General features: G+C 41.4%; 1 protein-coding gene across 1 annotated transcript in view; it reads right to left on the reverse strand.

The window, feature by feature from the left end:
- Positions 1-10806: 10806 nt before the first annotated feature.
- The window catches only part of VAPA (VAMP associated protein A), a 208146-nt gene continuing 195678 nt past the window's right edge, over positions 10807-23274 (reverse strand). Inside the window, exons 8-9 of the mRNA XM_053715860.1 lie at positions 17963-18124; positions 10807-11516 (exon numbers count right to left, since the gene is read on the reverse strand). Of these exons, the coding sequence (XP_053571835.1) occupies positions 11376-11516; positions 17963-18124 (303 nt within the window). The 3' untranslated portion in view covers positions 10807-11375. The remainder of the gene's footprint in view (positions 11517-17962; positions 18125-23274) is intronic.

The following is a 23274-nucleotide window of genomic DNA, read 5'->3' on the forward strand; positions in this document are numbered from 1 at the left end:
CAACTTTAGGGATTTTGTCCCAAAATTCTAATCTGTCAAACGGCACAGGATATAATTGCTTAAAACGTTTAGAAGGAGTAAATGAATTACCCAATTTATCCCATTCTTCTGGAAATTACTTCAGAAATAGCATTAGGAACAGGAAAAACTTCTGGAATAACCACAGGAGATTTAAACACCTTATCTAAACGTTTAGAATTAGTATCAAGAGGACCAGAATCCTCTATTTCTAAAAGCAATTAGTACTTCTTTAAGTAAAGAACGAATAAATTCCATTTTAAATAAATATGAAGATTTATCAGCATCAATCTCTGAGACAGAATCCTCTGAACCAGAAGAGTCATCAGAATCAGAATGATGATGTTCATTTAAAAATTCATCTGTAGAGAGAGAAGTTTTAAAAGATTTTTTATGTTTACTAGAAGGAGAAATAACAGACATAGCCTTCTTGATGGATTCAGAAACAAAATCTCTTATGTTATCAGGAACATTCTGCACCTTAGATGTTGAGGGAACTGCAACAGGCAATGGTACATTACTAAAGGAAATATTATCTGCTTTAACAAGTTTGTCATGACAATTAATACAAACAGCCGGAGGAATAGCTACCAAAAGTTTACAGCAGATACACTTAGCTTTGGTAGTTCCAGCACTAGACAGCGATTTTCCTGAAGTATCTTCTGACTCAGATGCAAGTGAGACATCTTGCAATATGTAAGAGAAAAAACAACATATAAAGCAAAATTGATCAAATTCCTTAAATGACAGTTTCAGGAATGGGAAAAAATGCCAATAAACAAGCTTCTAGTAACCAGAAGCAAAGAAAAAATGAGACTGAAATAATGTGCAGACAAAAGCGACGCCACATCCGGAACGCCGACATTTTTGGCGCAAAAAGACGTCAAAAAATGACGCAACTTCCGGCGACATGTATGACGCCGAAAAGATTTTTTTTTTTTGCGCCAAAAAAGTCCGCGCCAAGAATGACGCAATAAAATGAAGCATTTTCAGCCCCCGCGAGCCTAACAGCCCACAGGGAAAAAAAGTCAAATTTTTAAGGTAAGAAAAAATGATCGATTCAAACGCATTATCCCAAATATGAAACTGACTGTCTGAAGTCAAGGCAAATAAATGTTTGAATACATATATTTAGAACTTTATAAAAAAAAAGTGCCCAACCATAGCTTAGAGTGTCACAGAAAATAAGATTTACTTACCCCAGGACACTCATCTACATGTTTGTAGAAAGCCAAACCAGTACTGAAACGAAAATCAGCAGAGGTAATGGTATATAAATAAGAGTATATCGTCGATCTGAAAAGGGAGGTAAGAGATGAATCTCTACGACCGATAACAGAGAACCTATGAAATAGACCCCGTAGAAGGAGATCACTGCATTCAAATAGGCAATACTCTCCCCACATCCCTCTGAGAACCTATGAAATAGACCCCGTAGAAGGAGATCACTGCATTCAAATAGGCAATACTCTCCCCACATCCCTCTGACATTCACTGCACGCTGAGAGGAAAACCGCGCTCCAACTTGCTGCGGAGCGCATATCAACGTAGAATCTAGCACAAACTTACTTCACCACCTCCATAGGAGGCAAAGTTTGTAAAACTGAATTGTGGGTGTGGTGAGGGGTGTATTTATAGGCATTTTGAGGTTTGGGAAACTTTGCCCCTCCTGGTAGGAATGTATATCCCATACGTCACTAGCTCATGGACTCTTGCTAATTACATGAAAGAAATTGGGTTTTATGTCCCTTTAACACCCTTGCTCTATATTACTCCTTAGCGGTTATAAATTAAAAGAATGTGCACTTTACACAAGGTCTTTAACCTCGAAAGCATTTTTGAGAATCAATGATTCAGTAACTATGCAATTTTAAGTCTTGGTAAAAATTGTGGGCTAGATTTGCACACTTTCCAATTTGTGTTTGATTAGTGACAAGAATGTGGAAATAGAAAGCATGCAGTTTTCCATGTTTTCTATAAGGTCTATATATGGATCATTATAATCAGAAACTTCTTGAAAGACTGCACTTATGTATAAATTCTCTGATACAGGCCTAGTGGCCTGTTTATACTTCATTTCACTCATATAGGAGAAAGGAGGGGGGAAGCTTACCCAAAGGAGCAGCTCCAACCTTGTTTTCTTGTATTTCTGAATTTTGAGGGCAATAGCTTTTACAATGAAAATCAGAACAGAGTACAAGGAAGAATCAATTTACTAAATAAAAAAAAATAAAAAAGCCACAATATCCAAGAAAGCATGATGAGTCCTATCAACTAATTTAGCAACAATTAGACCAAACGAGGAACTCTGAACTACCTGCTCCTTAATTGAAACTATACAAACATTGTGCAGAAAAGCAGATGAAACAGCTGTCATGTATATGGAACCTACAGATGGTTACATTTTCTTATAAAGTAAATTCATTTACAGAAACTTTAAAATGTAAAAAATAGGAAGTTTTTTGTGGACAGGGAGGGTATATAACATTAACTCACATTTTAAAGAGATAACTGAATACCTATATAATGTAATGGCAAATACACCTAGGCATATCATTTTAAAATTTGCTTGGAAACATGGAGTCGAGCTTGGAGGAAAAAAAAAAAAAGTGTATAAATGACCTGGCCTAGGCCATCTCACAAGTTTAGTTTAGATAAAGATTAAATAGATTTATGTCAGGTTTCATTTTGAATCAATTTATCGACTATAACCAATGTTGAAGCTCCATCTATCAACAAAGCTGGTCCTGATAGCTACAGCAGTTTTTGTGTAATATCACCACACCAGCATACTGTACAGAACACAAATGTATGATAGATCTGTCTGCGTGCTACTGAATAAGTGACCACATATATAAATAGGAGACCAAATAATCCAAAGAAACTTAAGGAATATTCTTTAAAAATGTATAATGGTAACTATGTTGGGACCTCTTGAATGGGCTAGGACTAAAACTATGAATAGAACAGTAGCAATCATTCTCTACCAAAACGGAGCCAAACCTTTCCTTAAATAACAGAATTTATGCTTACCTGATAAATTACTTTCTCCAACGGTGTGTCCGGTCCACGGCGTCATCCTTACTTGTGGGATATTCTCCTCCCCAACAGGAAATGGCAAAGAGCCCAGCAAAGCTGGCCATATAGTCCCTCCTAGGCTCCGCCTACCCCAGTCATTCGACCGACGGACAGGAGGAAATATATATAGGAGAAACCATATGGTAACGTGGTGACTGTAGTTAGAGAAAATAATTAATCAGACCTGATTAAAAAACCAGGGCGGGCCGTGGACCGGACACACCGTTGGAGAAAGTAATTTATCAGGTAAGCATAAATTCTGTTTTCTCCAACATAGGTGTGTCCGGTCCACGGCGTCATCCTTACTTGTGGGAACCAATACCAAAGCTTTAGGACACGGATGAAGGGAGGGAGCAAATCAGGTCACCCAAACGGAAGGCACCACGGCTTGCAAAACCTTTCTCCCAAAAATAGCCTCCGAAGAAGCAAAAGTATATAATTTAAAAAATTTGGTCAACAGGAACCTCATTCTTGAAGGCCCATGTGGAAGCCACAGCCCTAGTGGAGTGAGCTGTGATACTTTCAGGAGGCTGCCGTCCGGCAGTCTCAAAAGCCAATCTGATGATGCTTTTAAACCAAAAGGAAAGAGAGGTAGAAGTTGCTTTTTTACCTCTCCTTTAACCAGAATAAACAACAAACAAAGAAGATGTTTGTCTAAAATCTTCAGTAGCCTCTAAATAGAATTTTAGAGCACGGACAACGTCCAAATTGTGTAACAAACGTACCTTCTATGAAACTGGATTCGGACACAAAGAAGGTACAACTATCTCCTGGTTAAAATTTTTGTTGGAAACAACCTTCGGAAGAAAACCAGGCTCAGTACGTAAAACCACCTTATCTGCATGGACCAGATAGGGCGGAGAACACTGCAGAGCAGATAACTCAGAAACTCTTCTAGCGGAAGAAATTGCAACCTAAAACAAAACTTTCCAAGATAATAACTTAATATCTACGGAATGTAAGGGTTCAAACGGAACCCCTTGAAGAACTGAAAGAACTAGATTAAGACTCCAGGGAAGAGTCAAAGGTCTGTAAACAGGCTTGATTCTAACCAGAGCCTGAACAAACGCTTAAACGTCTGGCACAGCTGCCAGCCTTTTGTGAAGTAAAACAGATAAAGCAGAGATCTGTCCCTTCAGAGAACTCGCAGAAAATCCTTTCTCCAAACCTTCTTGTAGAAAGGAAAGAATCTTAGGAATTTTTATCTTGTTCCATGGGAATCCTTTAGATTCACACCAACAGATATATTTTTTCCATATATTATGGTAAATTTTTCTAGTTACAGGCTTTCTAGCCTGAATAAGAGTATCTATTACAGAATCTGAAAACCCACGCTTTGATAAAATCAAGCGTTCAAACTCCAAGCAGTCAGTTGGAGGAAAACCAGATTCGGATGTTCGAATGGACCCTGAATAAGAAGGTCCTGCCTCAAAGGTAGCTTCCATGGTGGAGCCGATGACACATTCACCAGGTCTGCATACCAAGTCCTGCGTGGCCACACAGGAACTATCAAGATCAACGAAGCCCTCTCCAGATTGATCCTGGCTACCAGCCTGGGAATGAGAGGAAACGGTGGGAATACATAAGCTAGGTTGAAGATCCAAGGTGCTACTATTGTATCCAATAGAGTCGCCTTGGGATCCCTGGATTTGGACCCGTAACAAGGGACCATGAAGTTCTGACAAGAGGCCATCAGAACCATGTCTGGAATGCCCCATAATTGAGTTATTTGGGCAAAGATTTCCAGATGGAGTTCCCACTCCCCCGGATGCTCCTCCATCGCCAGGGAACTCCTTGTTACCCCCTGATGGTTGATATATGTAACAGTCGTCATGATGTCTGATTGAAACCTTATGAATTTGGCCTTTGCTAGTCGAGGCCAAGCCTTGAGAGCATTGAATATCGCTCTCAGTTCCATTATGTTTATCGGGAGAAGAGAGTCTTCCCGAAACCATAGACCCTGAGCTTTCAGGGGTTCCCAGACCGCATCCCAGCCCACCAGACTGGCGTTGGTCGTGACAATGACCTACTCTGGTCTGCGGAAGCTCATTCCCTGTGACAGGTTGTCCAGGGTCAGCCACCAACGGAGTGAATCTCTGGTTATTTGATCTACTTGTATCGTCGGAGACAAGTCTGTATAATCCCCATTCCACTGTCTGAGCATGCACAGGTGTAATGGTCTTAGATGAATTCGTGCAAAAGGAACTATGTCCATTGCCGCAACCATCAAACCTATTACTTCCATGCACTGCGCTATGGAAGGAAGAAGAACAGAATGAAGTACCTGACAAGAGCTTAGAAGTTTTGATTTTCTGGCCTCTGTCAGAAAAACCTTCATTTCTAAGGAAACTATTATTGTTCCCAAGAAGGGAACTCTTGTTGACGGGGACAGAGAACTTTTTTCTATGTTCACTTTCCACCTGTGAGATCTGAGAAAGGCTAGGACAATGTCCGTATGAGCCCTTGCTTTTGACAGAGACGACACTTGAATCAGGATGTCGTTCAAGTAAGGTACTACTGCAATGCCCCTTGGTCTTAGCACCGCTAGAAGGGACCCTAGTACCCTTGTGAAAATCCTTGGAGCAGTGGCTAATCCGAATGGAAGTGCCACAAACTGGTAATGCTTGTCCAGAAAGGCGAACCTTAGGAACCGAAAATGTTCCTTGTGGATAGGAATACGTAGGTACGCATCCTTTAAGTCCACCGTGGTCATGAATTGACCTTCCTGGATGGTAGGAAGGATCGTTCTAATGGTTTCCATTTTGAACGATGAAACCCTTAGAAACTTGTTTAGAATCTTGAGATCTAAAATAGGTCTGAATGTTCCCTCTTTTTTGGGAATTATGAACAGGTTGGAGTAAAAACCCATCCCTTGTTCTCCTAATGGAACAGGATGAATCACTCCCATGCTTAACAGGTCTTCTACACAGTGTAAGAATGCCTGTTCGAAGATAATTGAGACCCGTGGAACCTTCCCCTTGGGGGTAGTTCCCTGAATTCCAGGAGATAACCTTGAGAAACTATTTCTAGCGCCCAAGGATCCTGAACATCTCTTGCCCCAGCCTGAGCAAAGAGAGAAAGTCTGCCCCCCACCAGATCCTTCCCAGATCGGGGGCCAACACTTCATGCTGTTTTGGTAGCAGTGGCAGGTGACTTGGCCTGCTTACCCTTGTTCCAGCCTTGCATCGGCCTCCAGGCTGGCTTGGTTTGAGAAGTATTACCCTCTTGCTTAGAGGGTGTAGAATTTGAGGCTGGTCCGTTTCTGCGAAAGGGACGAAAATTTGGCTTATTTTTAGCCTTAAAAGACCTATCCAGAGGAAGGGCGTGGCCCTTTCCCCCAGTGATGTCTGAAATAATCTCTTTCAAGTCAGGGCCAAACAGTGTTTTACCCTTGAAAGGGATGTTAAGCAAAAGCGCTCTGCGCGCCACGATAGCAAACCCTGAATTATTCGCCGCTAATCTAGCTAATTGCAAAGCGGCATCTAAAATAAAAGAGTTAGCCAATTTAAGAGCTTGAACTCTGTCCAAAACCTCCTCATACGAAGATTCTTTATTGAGCGACTTTTCTAGTTCTTCGAACCAGAAACACGCAGCTGTAGTGACAGGAACAATGCATAAAATTGGTTGTAGAAGGTAACCTTGCTGAACAAACATCTTTTTAAGCAAACCCTCTAACCTTTAATCCATAGGATCTTGAAAGCACAACTATCTTCTATAGGAATAGAAGTGCGTTTGTTTAGAGTAGAAACCGCCCCCTCGACCTTGGGGACTGTATGCTATAAGTCCTTTCTGGGGTCTACTATAGGAAAGAATTTCTTAAATATAGGGGGAGGACAAAAAGGTATGCCGGGCCTTTCCCACTCCTTATTTACTATGTCCGCCACCCGCTTGGGTATAGGAAAAACATCGGGGGGCACCGGAACCTCTAGGAACTTGTCCATCTTACCCAATTTCTCTGGAATGACCAAATTGTCACAATCATCCAGAGTAGATAATACCTCCTTAAGTAGTGCGTGGAGATGTTGTAATTTAAATTTAAAAGTTACAATATCAGGTTCTGCTTGTTGAGAAATTTTCCCTGAATCTGAAATTTCTCCCTCAGACAAAACCTCCCTCCTGGCCCCTTCAGATAGGTGTGAGGGTATGTCAGAACAGATATCATCAGCGTCCTTTTGCTCTTCAGTGTTTAAAACAGAGCAATCACGCTTTCTCTGATAAGTAGGCATTTTGGAAAAAATGCATGCAATAGAATTATCCATTACAGCCATTAATTGTTGTATGGTAATAAGTATTGGCGCACTAGATGTACTAGGGGCCTCTTGTGTGGGCAAAACTGGTGTAGACACAGAAGGGGATGATGCAGTACCATGCTTACTCCCCTCATTAGAGGAATCATCTTGGGCAATATCATATCTATGGCATTATTATCCCTACTTTGTTTGGACATTATGACACAAATATATCACATATATTTAAATGGGGAGACACATTGGCTTTCATACATATAGAACATCGTTATCTGATGGTTCAGACATGTTAAACAGGCTTAAACTTGTCAACAAAGCACAAAAAACGTTTTACAATAAAACCGTTACTGTCCCTTTAAATTTTAAACTGAACACACTTTATTACTGAATATGTGAAAAAGTATGAAGGAATTGTTCAAAATTCACCAAAATTTCACCACAGTAACTTAAAGCCTTAAGTATTGCACACCAAATTTGAAAGCTTTAACCCTTAAAATAACGGAACCGGAGCCGTTTTTACATTTAACCCCTATACAGTCCCAGGTATCTGCTTTGCTGAGACCCAACCAAGCCCAGAGGGGAATACGATACCAAATGATGCCTTCTATAAGCTTTTTCAGTGGTTCTTAGCTCCTCACACATGCATCTGCAAGCCATGCTTTCCAAAAACAACTGCGCATTAGAGGCGCGAAAATGAGGCTCTGTCTATGACTAGAAAAGGCCCCCAGTGAAAAAGGTGTCCAATACAGTGCCTGCCGTTTTTATTAAAACAATCCCCAAGATTTAACAACTATTAAAAGTAATAATCTGCCAAATATACTTAGTAAAGTAATCGTTTTAGCCCAGAAAAATGTCTACCAGTTTTTTAAGCCCTAATGAAGCCCTTTATTCTTTTACTTAAACTAAGAAAATGGCTTACCGGTTCCCATAGGGAAAATGACAGCTTCCAGTATTACCGAGTCTTGTTAGAAATGTGTCATACCTCAAGCAGCAAAGTCTGCCCACTGTTTCCCCCAACTGAAGTTACTTCATCTCAACAGTCCTGTGTGGAAACAGCTATCGATTTTAGTAACGGTTGCTAAAATCATTTTCCTCTTACAAACAGAAATCTTCATCTCTTTTCTGTTTCAGAGTAAATAGTACATACCAGCACTATTTTAAAATAACAAACTCTTGATTGAAGAACAAAAACTACATTTAAACACCAAAAAACTCTAAGCCATCTCCGTGGAGATGTTGCCTGTGCAACGGCAAAGAGAATGACTGGGGTAGGCGGAGCCTAGGAGGGACTATATGGCCAGCTTTGCTGGGCTCTTTGCCATTTCCTGTTGGGGAGGAGAATATCCCACAAGTAAGGATGACGCCGTGGACCGGACACACCTATGTTGGAGAAATATATGTTTGTGTTTGTGGACTGCAAGTGCCCCCACATCACTCAAAAAAAATAATTTTGCTTAATTGAAAATCATGTATTAAGTCCATTTATTTGCTGGATATGAATGGGGTCTCAAGAAGACTATTTCCTTTCATTACACAATGCGGAGTGCTATTCTGATAAGAACAGAGCTCATACTCTGCTTTTCTTAGTCCAAGTGGGTAGAGAGTGAACTCACTCAAGCAGTAAGGGCAGCTGTGTTACTAGGGTAAAGGATATTTTGGCCTAAGCCAAACAGGAAGAATTTAGAAGGTGCAACAAATACTGAGGGGTTGTCCTATGGCATAATGCTTTCCCATTTGTACGCTCTCCAGCCATTTTATTTATTGATCTTACAACACATAATTGATGTCTTGTTGCCTGGGGAGCATCAAGGCTTCACTGTGCTCTGTTGTGAAAAATATGAGGCAAATATGAGCTAAAAGTGTTGGATGTGGGATAGATTTATATACACGCACACACCACCCAAATGGAAAATATAGTCTAACTGTACAGGTGAAATTTTTACTTAAATGCATCACTGCAAAATAAAAAATAATTATAGAAAAACTATTAAGTTTCACATTTTTCTGAAATTAAAATGTTTTCTTTTTTTTCCCTTCTAAGTGGGACGCCTCACACTGCCTATATTTTTTTTTTAGAAAGCTTTGGTTTGGGTGGTCAAATAGAGTGCACTGGGCAATTATATCATCAGTGCCGCATGGAAAGGCTTTAAGGAGCATAGCAAAGGTGAGGTTTGCAATCACACAACATACAAAAATCTTTGTTTTGGAATGTGATGCATCACCTACTGTATAGTTGTGTTCTTCCATGATTCAGATAGAGGATACAACTTTCCAGTTTACTTCTATATATATGCTTTCTTTTCTTGTTATCTTTTGTTGAAAATCATAACTAGGTAGGCTACGGAGCAGCTAGTTGGTGGCTGCAACTATATGCCTCTTGTCAATGGTTCACCCAAAGAGTTCAGCTAGCTCCCAGTAGTGCACTGCTGCTCCTTCAATAAACAATACCAAGAGAATAAAGCAAATTTCATGATAGAAGTAAATTGAAAAGTTTTATAAAATTATTTGCTCTATCTGAATCATGAAATAAAATGTTTGGGTTTCATGTCGCGTTAAAGAATGTTTCCAAAAGATAAATGGGTAAAAACAAAACAAGCAGGGTGGAATGAATACAATGAAAAAAGGAGCAAAAGCTAAACAGATAAACACTATTTAAATGCTCTTTGCAATAAGAAGTGCATGAAAAAGGCAACTTTAGCTGTGAGATTGGCACCTTTAAAATGACCCCAAATACCAATTTTGCACACAAAATCGATAAATAAGTAAACTCCACACCTGAGCTTGATCATTAGACACAAAAGTGTAAGATGATGAAGCCCCAATTAACGGCCAGTGATTGGCATTGGGATCATATAAAAGGCTTAGTAGTTTTTTTTTATTATATTTTTTTCTCTAAAAACAGCCTTTTTTATTGGAAAGCCATTAAATCAGCACATTAGAAATGTACTATTCATTTTTTAATTCCTTAACTTAGGTCAATTAGCATTTATTACAGGCAGCATATTAAGAAATAGGGGGCAAATCAAAATAACAAAAAATAGAACAGGAACTATGCGATAAGTTTGTCAATGCACCTGTTTGAAATAACTGCATTGTTCAGATAGAATTAAACACAGCACATACACAAAAGCGCAAATATTTACTGATGAAGCTGCTACGCACATGAAAGTCAGTGCTGCTAAGTGCATAAAGTATCACATTTATCTTCATAAAATCTTCACCATGGTAGACATGTCCAATTTCCTTTACAGCTGTGGGAGAGCAAGGAGGAGGAAATGATTCTCCACAATTAATACTGATAAGCTTTTCATAGATCCTAACAAAGAAATTAAATGTCGACAGACAAACGGAAAACAAGATGCTACAATGTATCAAAATCAGCAAAAAAAACCAAACCTTTTTCAGACCCTAATAATACACACAAAAGGCTATGCAGCAGAGGAAAAATATATATATCTATATATAATTTTACTGGTTTTATTTTCTTTAATGTTCAACATAACTGGACATAATTTGGAACAAGAATTTAACAAAAATAAAAAAAATCTCATACGAAGAATTTGAAACTGCCATTGTAGATTGATCATAAAATGAACAGATAGAAGAGACCATTCCAAGATACTGGTCATGTACCTGAATGATAAGAAATCTAAAGAAATTGCAAAATATAACAGCAACAGAAACAATTAAAAAAGGATTAAAATAACATTTACAAGACTTAACATATTTAAATTCTTATTAAAACCACAGAAATAAAGAATTCTTCAATGACTATTTCCCCCCCATAAAGTACTGAATGTGCAACGGACACACCTGCTGTTGATGCATTAATATACAATTTAGTCCCATAGCCAAACAGTTTTTTGTTTTTGTTTGTTTTTTACTTTGTTTTTCTAACTGTGAGTGTTAAAGGCAGAGCCCTACATTGATGCTGTACACAAAATGGTCATTTTGGACCACTGCTACCAATGATATGGTAGATAAACAACTCTTTCTGAACAGGAAAAACGTGACAGCACTGCATGCTTTAATTTAGATGATTTTCCCTAAAAAGAATCCTATGAAAATTGCTGCAATGACAACAAAAAGCGATGGGATTGGGTTGCCTTGATCTTGAACCATTGCTTTGGCTGATTTATCTGTTGCTTGCCTCCTCAATCTTAAGCTTTCATCCTAGAAAATAAATAAAAATAATGAGCAATCCCCAAAGAACAAAAGACAATCTTCCTCAGTACTAAATTACAAGCTATAGTATTTATTAGGGATGTGCATTCGGCAGCTTTGTTACCTGCCAAATGCGTTGGCCGCTCTTTTCAGAGCCAGATTTCTTCTACTGAAAGAGCAACACACACACTAAGATCTGGCTTTGTACAGATCTTAGTGCGTTTCACTTTCACAAGAAGAAATCCAGCTCCGAAAAGAGCGAGCGTCCGCCGCCTTCCACATTCGGCAGCTAACGAAATTGCAGAATGCACATTCCTAGTATTTATTGCACATCCAATGTGAGCAATATCAAAGAATCACATTCAATCCTTTAGCAAATATCAAAAAACTAAATTTATGCTTACCTGTTAATTTATTTCTTCGAGAGTCCACGGGTTCATCTTATTTACTGTTGAGAATACCACTCCTCACCAGCAGGAGGAGGCAAAGAGCACCACAGTAAAAACTGTTAAGTATCACATCCCTACCCATAAACCCCAGTCATTCATCTGAAAGTAAATGGAGAAAGGAAAGTAACACAAGGTGCGGAGGTGACTGAGGTTTAGTCAAAAACCTAAAACAATTACCAAAAAAACAAAGGGTGGGTCCGTGGACTCGCCACATCTCGAAGAAATAAATTTATCAGGTAAACATACATTTTGTTTTCTTCTAAAGATGTGGAGAGTCCAAGGGTTCATCTTAATTACTGTTGAGAACCAATACCCAAGCTAGAGTACACAGATGAATAGGGAGGGATAAAAAACCAGCATGCCTAAACAGAAGGCACCACCGCTTGAAGAACCATTCTCCCAAAAGCTGCCTCAGCCGAGACAAAAAGTATCAAATCTGTAAAATTTTGAAAAAGTATGCAAAGACGACCAAGTTGCAGTTTTGAAAATCTGCTCCATAGAGGCTTCATTTTTGAAAGCCCAAGAAGAGGCTATGGCTCTGGTGGAATGAGCCTTAATCCTCTCTGGAGGCTGTTTCCCCAGAGGATTCATAAGCCCTGCGGTTCACACTCCTCAACCAAAGAGCTAGAGTAGAGGCTGACCTCTATACTTCCCAGAAAAACCAATAAAAACCAAATAAAGCTGAAGACTTCCAAAAGTCTTTAGTCGCTTCCAAGTAAAACTTAAGAGTGCAAACCACATCCAGATTATGCAGCAAACGCTCCTTGTCTGAAGGCGGCTTCGGACACAGGGAAGGAACAACAATTTCCTGATTAATATTTTAGTGGATACATCCTTGGGAAGGAATCCCAAATTAGTACGAAGAACAGCCTTATCAGCATGAAAAATAAGAAAAGGAGAATCAAACTGTAAAGCGGAGAGTTCGGATACTCTCCGAGCAGAATAAATAGCCAACAAGAACAAAACTTTCCACAACAAAAGTTTAATGTCAAGGGAATGCATCGGCTCAAACTGACGCCGTTGTAAAACCTTCAGATGATTAAGGCTCCAAGGAGAAGCAATCACCTTAAACACCGGCCTAATGCTGACTAATGCCTGGCAAAGAGACTGAACGTCCGGCACATCTGCCAAACGTTTATGCAAAAGGACTGATAAGGCCGAAATTTAACCATTCAGAGTACTAACAGACAAGCCTTTATCCAGACCCACCTGAAGAAAGGATAATATTCTTGGGATCCTAACCTTACTCCAAGAATAACCCTTAGTTTCACACCAAAAAAGATATTCCTCCATATCTTATGATAAATCCTTCTAGTAACCGGCTTACGAGCCTGGATCAGTGTCTCAATAACTGACTCTGAAAAACCCTGCTTAGATAGAATCAAGCATTCAATCTCCAAGCAGTCAGCTTCAGAGAAACAAGATTTGGATGAAGAAAAGCCCCCTGAAGGTCCTTCTTCAGGGGAAATGTCCACGGAGGTAGAGTTGACATCTCCACTAGATCTGCATACCATATTCTCCTAGGCCAAGCTGGGGCGATTAGAATCACCGATGCTCGTTCCCGTCTTATGCGGGCAATCACCCGAGACAGGAGGGCAAACTGAGGAAAAAGATAAGCCTACTGGAAGTCCCACGGAACTACCAGGGGAGTCTATTAGAAAGGCCTGAGGATCCCTTGACCTGGAACTGTACCTTGAAAGCTTTGCATTTTGGCGGGATGCCATGAGATCCAACTCCGGCATCCCCTATCTGGATACCAGAATGGAGAACACTTCCGGATGGAGTTCCCATTCCCCTGGATGGAAAGTCTGCCTGCTTAAAAATTCCGCTTCCCAGTTGTCTACTCCCGGGATGTGGATGGCTGACAGACAACAACAGTAGTCTTCCGCCCACTGAATGATCCGAGACACCTCCCTCATCACTAGGGAACTTTGTATTCCCCCCCGATGGTTGATGTATGCTACTGATGTTATGTTGTCTGATTGGAATCTGATGAACTGGTTCGAGGCCAAGCTAAAAGTGCATTGTAAATTGCTCTCAACTCCAGAATGTTCATCGGTAGTTTGGACGACTCCTGAGTCCAAAGACCCTGAGCTTTGAGGGATTTCCAGACTGCTCCCCAGCCCACCGTCTGTAGTCACTAACACACAAGATGGTCTCCGAAAGCAAGTGCCCCGAGAACGTTACTCCCGACAAAGACACCAATGAAGAGAATCCTTTGTCTTCTGATCCAACACCATCTTTGGAGAAAGATTCAGATAATCTCCACTCCACTGATTGAGCATGCATAACTGTAAAGCTCTCAGATGAAAACAAGCAAATGGCACGATGTCTATGGCTGCCACCATCAGTGTAATTACTTCCATACAATGAGCAACTGAAGGATGAAGTGTCTCCTGAAGGACTTGACAAGCCGATAGGAGCTTGACTGTTCTGGTCTCCGTCAGGAATATCTGCATCAGAACAGAGTCTATAATCGCCCCTAAGAACACAACTCTTGTTGCTGGAACCAGAGAACTCTTTTCCACATTTACCTTCCACCCGTGCGACCGGAGTTTAACATATCCGTGTGAGATGCTGCCTTTGAAAAGGAGGGAGCCTGAATTAGAAAGTCGTCCAGATAGGGGGCCACTGCTATCCCCCTTGGATCAAAAGGAAGAATTGTCCGAATCTTGAATGATGGAACCTTGAGGAATTTGTTTAGACATTTTAAGTCTAGAATCAGGCGGAAGGTTTCCTCTTTTTTGGGAACTACGAACAGGTTTGAGTAAAAACCCAGACCCTGTTCCAACTTTAGAACCAGAACAATCACCCCCAGGGCCAAGAGGTCTTCGATACACCTCAAGAAGGCCTCTCTCTTTATCTGGTCTGCAGATAACCTGGAAAGGTGAAACCTGCCCCTGGGGGGACAACCCTTGAATTCTAACCTGTAACCCTGAGACACAATTTCCACCACCTATGGGTCTGGAACGTCCCTTAACCAGATTTGAGCGAACAGAGTCTGCTCCCCACTAGATCCAAGCCTGGATCGGGGGCAACCCCTTCATGCAGACTTAGAGTCGGTAGCAGGCTTTTTGGTCTGCTTACTCTTACTCCAGGACTGAGTCGGTTTCCAGACTGGCTTGTTGTTATACTGCTTGGACGAAGATGAGGAGGACTTTCTTCTATAGTTGCGAAAAGAACGAAAATTACTTTGACGTCCCTTCGGTTTGCTCCTCTTATCCTGGGGCAGAAAAGACCCTTTTCCGCCTGTAACATCAGAAATGATTTCCGCCAAACCTGGTCCAAATAAGGTCTTCCACTTGTAAGGAAGAGCCATCAGTTTAGCCTTAGATGAAACATCAGCTGACCAAGACTTCAACCATAAAGCCCGTCTGGCCAAAACAGCAAAACCAGAAGCCTTGGCTCCGAATCTAAGGACCTGGAGGACCGCATCAGCAATATAGGAATTGGTGAACCTGAGAGCTCTGATTCTGTCCTGAATCTCGTCAAGAGGTGTTTCCTCCTGTAGAGAATCTGTTAATGCCTCAAACCAGTATGAGGCAGCACTAGTCACCATAGCAATACAGACCACTGGTTGCCATTGAAGACCAAGATGTGCATAGATCTTCTTAAGATAAGCCTCCATCTTTTATCCATAGGATCTTTGAAGGCGCAACTATCCCCAATAGGTATAGTCGTCCCCTTGGCTAGAGTGGAAATGGCACCCTCTACCTTGGGTACCGAAGACCAAACCTCCGTAATGGAAGAATCTACTGGAAACATTTTCTTAAACACTGGAGACAGATTAAAAACCACTTCTGGTTTCTCCCACTCTTGCGCTATGATTTCCTTAGCCCTATCTGGGACCAGAAAAACCTCAGAAGAGGAAGGAACATCAAAGAAACTTATTTTATTGGACCTCTTAGGCATTACTACTGCCTGAGAATCAGAATAGTCCAAAGTAGCTAAATCCTCCTTTAGTAACACCCGTTACTAACCTTCACTATCAGAGAAGGGTATTATACTGTAAGAATCTGAAATATATAATATTTCCTCTTGCGTTTCCTTGAAAATCTGGGAAACTTGGCTAAGGCTGCAGATATCGCTGAGGATACCTGTGCAGCAATCTCTGCCTTTAAAAAGGCTCCGCTGGGAGTTAAAGAAGCTCTACTGGGAGTTGAAGAACCGCAGGACACAGTGTTAGCTGTCAGAGGTTTGGGACGAAATAGGGGAAGCTCCTGGCATTACCTGGACAACATCCTCCTGAGAGACTTAAGGCTCAACATTAAAAAAAAAAAAACTTGTCTTTACCCTGCAATGTCCGTTTTACACAGGAAGAACAGAACTACATAGGAGCTGCAATTTGTGGAATACATATCAGACATAACTGGTATTATCCTCTCTTCAAACTCTCTAGCGTTTAATATACTGTAAGAATTAAACAAATCAAAAGAATAAGACTTTAATAAACACTTTTAATAAAATGACCTCAGAAAAAAAACTGTATACCGAGGTGCTCTTACCACCAATTGAAGCAGGTCAACACTGCAACGTATCACTTGCACTCCTAAAGCGCTCCTCACAACGCAGCAAGAAATTCAGAGCCAAAATGCGCAGGCACAATGACGTCATCAACGTCAGAATGCGCGAAAACACTCATGGTCTGAACAAGGAGGTGGGCGTGGTTAAAACCTGCCCGCAAACAAGCAAAAAACAAAACCATTTAAATAATAATAAACAGTGCAGCTAAAAAAAAAAAAAAAAAAAAAAAAAAAAAAAGAGAATTAGCCTTGAGACTCTTCAGTCTCTATAACCTGTGCCTGCTAGTAATAACATCCCATGAGTGCATTATCCGTCCTTTACATTAAATAAAACAGGTATTTTGAAGTGCCCCTCTCCCCATAGGAAGGAAAACAGCACTTACCTGCTCTGCTGTCTGACATGACGACAGTTCCTAATATGAGAGGACACATTCTCCTCACAGCAACTAGAATAACTGATAGCCAAGTAACAAACTTAGATATCTAAAATCAGGGCAGCTTAGGTAGAGTAACGGAGCAAGCACCGCTTTGCAAGTTCTCCACCGGAACCGCTTTAAAACCACCACAGCTTGACAGCAAAGACTAACGTGGGCTGGGTTATACCCTGTAGCTTGATTGAAGACTCCATCTTCTTTGAAAATATAATTTTAATTACACACAAAAAATGCACCTCCTCCATGCACATAGAGGCAAAGAGAATGACTGAGGTTTATGGGTAGGGAGGTGATACTTAACAGTTTACTGTGGTGCTCTTTGCCTCCTCTTGCTGGAAAGGAGTGGTATTCCCAACAGTAATTAAGATGAACCCGTGGACTCATCACATCTTTAGAAGAAAAATACATACACATTCAAACCAGAAACATACATGCATAGGTTATTAACCTAGGACAGAGCTATTGGCAGAGTAGAAAATGTGTGTTGTAAAATAAGCTAGGTAGAGGAGTACTGATGGAGAAGTTAAAGGCATGGACACCCTTCAGTAATGAGTTTTTCTATGAAAAGGTTCCTGAAAAGTAGTTATAGGAAATGTACTAGAAAGATCACAGTAAAAATATACATTTATATTAAAAAATACAATTGCTAACAGACTTATTACAGCTGGTACAAACATACATTTTCTTAACCCATGAGAATGAATGGGAGGGATGTGCTGCAATGTCAGTATGTGACAATATGGCACACTTAAAGTGACGGTAAATTCAAAACCTTTATTTCAAATTGAACCCTGAAATCGCATGAAGAATGATGTACCAACATACAATTCATTCTAACCTACAACTACCTTTAAAAATGTAACATTTCTCAAGTTTACTAAATTTAATGTTTGACCTAGCATTTTGCTGCACATAACTGGCAAATAGTCTGACCATCCCCTTAGAACAACTATTGTGCATACAAGAACACATTCATAGGTCTAAAAATCTTGCAGCAATGCACTGCAAAAATTATTTTTATAACACTAAACTAATGATAAAATTCTTACTTTAAGGTGCTGATTTTCATCTGACAGTTTGATCATTTCAGTCTGAAGCCTCTTACACTCCTCCATTAACTTCCTTGTCTCTGTATCATCCATGGAAGAACTGCCACCCATTTTGTGTCCAGTTCCAGGCAAAGTTGAAAAAAGCTTGGTTGCTTCATGTGCCTGAGACAAACAACAAAACAAATTATGCTTACCTGATAAAATCATTTTTTTCATGGGTGGTAAGACTCCACGATCCATTACGCCTGGAAATTACTCTTCCCTACCACTAGGATACCCAAATCCCAAGAGCTCTATAAAACCCCTCCCACTTCATAGGTACCTCAGTCTTACATATAGTCAAGCAAAATGAGGTAGGAAAAACATAATTTATGCTTACCTGATAAATTTATTTCTCTTGTAGTGTATCCAGTCCACGGATCATCCATTACTTATGGGATATTCTCCTTCCCAACAGGAAGTTGCAAGAGGATCACCCACAGCAGAGCTGCTATATAGCTCCTCCCCTCACTGCCATATCCAGTCATTCGACCGAAACAAGACGAGAAAGGAGAAACCATAGGGTGCAGTGGTGACTGTAGTTTAATTAAAATTTAGACCTGCCTTAAAAGGACAGGGCGGGCCGTGGACTGGATACACTACAAGAGAAATAAATTTATCAGGTAAGCATAAATTATGTTTTCTCTTGTTAAGTGTATCCAGTCCACGGATCATCCATTACTTATGGGATACCAATACCAAAGCTAAAGTACACGGATGATGGGAGGGACAAGGCAGGATTAAACGGAAGGAACCACTGCCTGAAGAACCTCTCTCCCAAAAACAGCCTCCGAAGAAGCAAAAGTATCAAATTTGTAAAATTTTGAAAAGGTGTGAAGCGAAGACCAAGTCGCAGTCTTGCAAATCTGTTCAACAGAGGCCTCATTTTTAAAGGCCCAGGTGGAAGCCACAGCTCTAGTAGAATGAGCTGTAATCCTTTCAGGGGGCTGCTGTCCAGCAGTCTCATAGGCTAAGCAAATTATGCTCCGAAGCCAAAAGGAAAGAGAGGTTGCCGAAGCTTTTTGACCTCTCCTCTGTCCAGAGAAAACGACAAACAGGGAAGATGTTTGGCGAAAATCTTTAGTAGCTTGTAAGTAAAACTTCAAGGCACGGACTACGTCCAGATTATGTAAAAGACGTTCCTTCTTTGAAGAAGGATTAGGACACAATGATGGAACAACAATCTCTTGATTGATATTCTTGTTAGAAACCACCTTAGGTAAAAACCCAGGTTTGGTACGCAGAACTACCTTATCTGCATGAAAAATCAGATAAGGAGAATCATATTGTAAGGCAGATAGCTCAGAGACTCTTCGAGCCGAGGAAATAGCCATCAAAAACAGAACTTTCCAAGATAAAAGTTTAATATCAATGAAATGAAGGGGTTCAAACTGAACTCCTTGAAGAACTTTAAGAACCAAGTTTAAGCTCCACGGGGGAGCAAGAGTTTTAAACACAGGCTTAATTCTAACCAAAGCCTGACAAAATGCCTGGACGTCTGGAACCTCTGCCAGACACTTGTGCAAAAGAATAGACAGAGAAGAAATCTGTCCTTTTAAAGAACTACCTGATAATCCTTTGTCCAAACCCTCTTGGAGAAAGGACAATATCCTAGGAATCCTAACCTTACTCCATGAGAAATTCTTGGATTCACACCAATAAAGATATTTACGCCATATCTTATGGTAGATTTTCCTGGTGACAGGCTTTCGTGCCTGTATTAAGGTATCAATGACTGACTCGGAGAAGCCACGCCTTGATAGGATCAAGCGTTCAATCTCCATGCAGTCAGTCTCACAGAAATTAGATTTGGATGATTGAAAGGACCTTGTATTAGAAGGACCTGCCTCAGAGGCAGAGTCCATGGTGGAAAGGATGACATGTCCACTAGGTCTGCATAGCAGGTCCTGCGTGGCCACGCAGGCGCTATCAGAATCACCGATGCTCTCTCCTGCTTGATTTTGGCAATCAGTCGAGGGAGCAGAGGAAACGGTGGAAACACATAAGCCAGGTTGAAGAACCAAGGAGCTGCTAGAGCATCTATCAGCGTCGCTCCCGGGTCCCTGGACCTGGATCCGTAACAAGGAAGCTTGGCGTTCTGGCGAGACGCCATGAGATCCAGTTCTGGTTTACCCAATCGATGGATCAGTTGAGCAAACACCTCCGGATGGAGTTCCCACTCCCCCGGATGAAAAGTATGACGACTTAGAAAATCCGCCTCCCAGTTCTCTACGCCTGGGATGTGGATCGCTGACAGATGGCAAGAGTGAGACTCTGCCCAGCGAACTATCTTTGAGACTTCTAACATCGCTAGGGAACTCCTGGTTCCCCCTTGATGGTTGATGTAAGCCACAGTCGTGATGTTGTCCGACTGAAATCTGATGAACCTCAGGGTTGCTAACTGAGGCCAAGCTAGAAGAGCATTGAATATTGCTCTTAACTCCAGAATATTTATTGGGAGGAGTTTCTCCTCCTGAGTCCACGATCCCTGAGCCTTCAGGGAGTTCCAGACTGCGCCCCAACCTAGAAGGCTGGCATCTGTTGTTACAATCGTCCAATCTGGCCTGCGAAAGGTCATACCCTTGGACAGATGGACCCGAGATAGCCACCAGAGAAGAGAATCTCTGGTCTCTTGATCCAGATTTAGTAGAGGGGACAAATCTGAGTAATCCCCATTCCACTGACTTAGCATGCATAATTGCAGCGGTCTGAGATGCAGGCGTGCAAATGGCACTATGTCCATTGCCGCTACCATTAAGCCGATTACTTCCATGCACTGAGCCACTGACGGACGTGGAATGGAATGAAGGACACGGCAAGCATTTAGAAGTTTTGATAACCGGGACTCCGTCAGGTAAATTTTCATCTCTACAGAATCTATAAGAGTTCCTAGGAAGGCGACTCTTGTGAGTGGGGATAGAGAACTCTTTTCCACGTTCACTTTCCACCCATGCGACCTCAGAAATGCCAGAACTATCTCTGTATGAGACTTGGCAATTTGAAAGCTTGACGCCTGTATCAGGATGTCGTCTAGATACGGAGCCACCGCTATGCCTTGCGGTCTTAGAACCGCCAGAAGTGAGCCCAGAACCTTTGTAAAGATTCTCGGGGCTGTGGCCAACCCGAAGGGAAGAGCTACAAATTGGTAATGCCTGTCTAGAAAGGCAAACCTTAGGAACAGATGATGATCTTTGTGAATCGGTATGTGAAGGTAGGCATCCTTTAAGTCCACTGTGGTCATGTACTGACCCTCTTGGATCATGGGTAGGATGGTCCGAATAGTTTCCATTTTGAATGATGGAACTCTGAGGAATTTGTTTAAGATCTTTAGATCCAAGATTGGTCTGAAGGTTCCCTCTTTCTTGGGAACCACAAACAGATTAGAATAAAACCCCAGTCCCTGTTACGTCCGCGGAACTGGATGGATCACTTCCATTACTAGGAGGTCTTGTACACAGCGTAGAAATGCCTCTTTCTTTATCTGGTTTGCTGATAACCTTGAAAGATGAAATCTCCCTTGTGGAGGAGAAGCTTTGAAGTCCAGAAGATAACCCTGAGATATGATCTCCAACGCCCAGGGATCCTGAACATCTCTTGCCCACGCCTGGGCGAAGAGAGAAAGTCTGCCCCCCACTAGATCCGTTTCCGGATAAGGGGGCCGTTTCTTCATGCTGTCTTGGGGGCAGCAGCAAGTTTTCTGGCCTGCTTGCCCTTGTTCCAGGACTGGTTAGGTTTCCAGGCCTGTCTGGAATGAGCAACAGTTCCCTCTTGTTTTGAAGCGGAGGAAGTTGATGCTGCTCCTGCCTTGAAATTTCGAAAGGCACGAAAATTAGACTGTTTGGCCTTTGATTTGGCCCTGTCCTAAGGAAGGGTATGACCCTTGCCTCCAGTAATGTCAGCAATAATTTCCTTCAAGCCAGGCCCGAATAAGGTCTGCCCCTTGAAAGGAATGTTGAGTAACTTAGACTTTGAAGTCACGTCAGCTGACCAGGATTTAAGCCATAGCGCCCTACGCGCCTGGATGGCGAATCCGGAATTCTTAGCCGTTAGTTTAGTCAAATGAACAATGGCATCAGAAACAAATGAGTTAGCTAGCTTAAGCGTTCTAAGCTTGTCAATAATTTCCTCCAATGGAGCTGTATGGATGGCCTCTTCCAGGGCCTCAAACGAGAATGCCGCTGCAGCAGTGACAGGCGCAATGCATGCAAGGGGCTGCAAAATAAAACCTTGTTGAATAAACATTTTCTTAAAGTAACCCTCTAATTTTTTATCCATTGGATCTGAAAAAGCACAACTGACCGTCTGCCTTAAGTCCCGTGTAGTGGCGTCTATTGGAAACATTTTTCTAAATATAGGAGGTGGGGAAAAGGGCACACCGGGTCTATCCCACTCCTTGCTAATAATTTCTGTAAGCCTTTTAGGTATAGGAAAAACGTCAGTACACACCGGCACCGCATAGTATCTATCCAGCCTACACAGTTTCTCTGGAATTGCAACTGTGTTACAGTCATTCAGAGCAGCTAATACCTCCCCAAGCAATACACGGAGGTTCTCAAGTTTAAATTTAATATTAGAAATATCTGAATCAGGTTTCCCCGAGTCAGAGATGTCACCCACAGAATGAAGCTCTCCGTCCTCATGTTCTGCATACTGTGACGCAGTATCAGACATGGCTCTTACAGCATTTGCGCGCTCTGTATCTCTCCTAACCCCAGAGCTATCGCGCTTGCCTCTTAATTCAGGCAATCTAGATAATACCTCTGACAGGGTATTATTCAAGATTGCAGCCATGTCCTGCAAGGTAATCGCTATGGGCGTCCCTGATGTAATTGGCGCCATATTAGCGTGCGTCCCCTGAGCGGGAGGCGAAGGGTCTGACACGTGGGGAGAGTTAGTCGGCTTAACTTCTCCCTCGACAGAACCCTCTGGTGAGAATTCTTTTATAGATAAAGACTGATCTTTACTGTTTAAGGTGAAATCAATACATTTAGTACACATTCTCCTATGGGGCTCCACCATGGCTTTCAAACATAATGAACAAGTAGGTTCCTCTGTATCAGACATGTTTAAACAGACTAGCAATGAGACTAGCAAGCTTGGAAAACACTTAAAACAAGTTTACAAGCAATATAAAAAAACGTTACTGCGACTTTAAGAAACACAAATTTTGTCCAAATTTGAAATAACAGTGAAAAAAGGCAGTTACACTAACAAAATTTTTACAGTGTATGTAACAAGTTAGCAGAGCATTGCACCCACTTGCAAATGGATGA

The sequence above is a fragment of the Bombina bombina genome, chromosome 5, assembly GCF_027579735.1.
Source record: "Bombina bombina isolate aBomBom1 chromosome 5, aBomBom1.pri, whole genome shotgun sequence".
In the NCBI taxonomy this organism is placed as follows: Eukaryota; Metazoa; Chordata; class Amphibia; order Anura; family Bombinatoridae; genus Bombina; species Bombina bombina.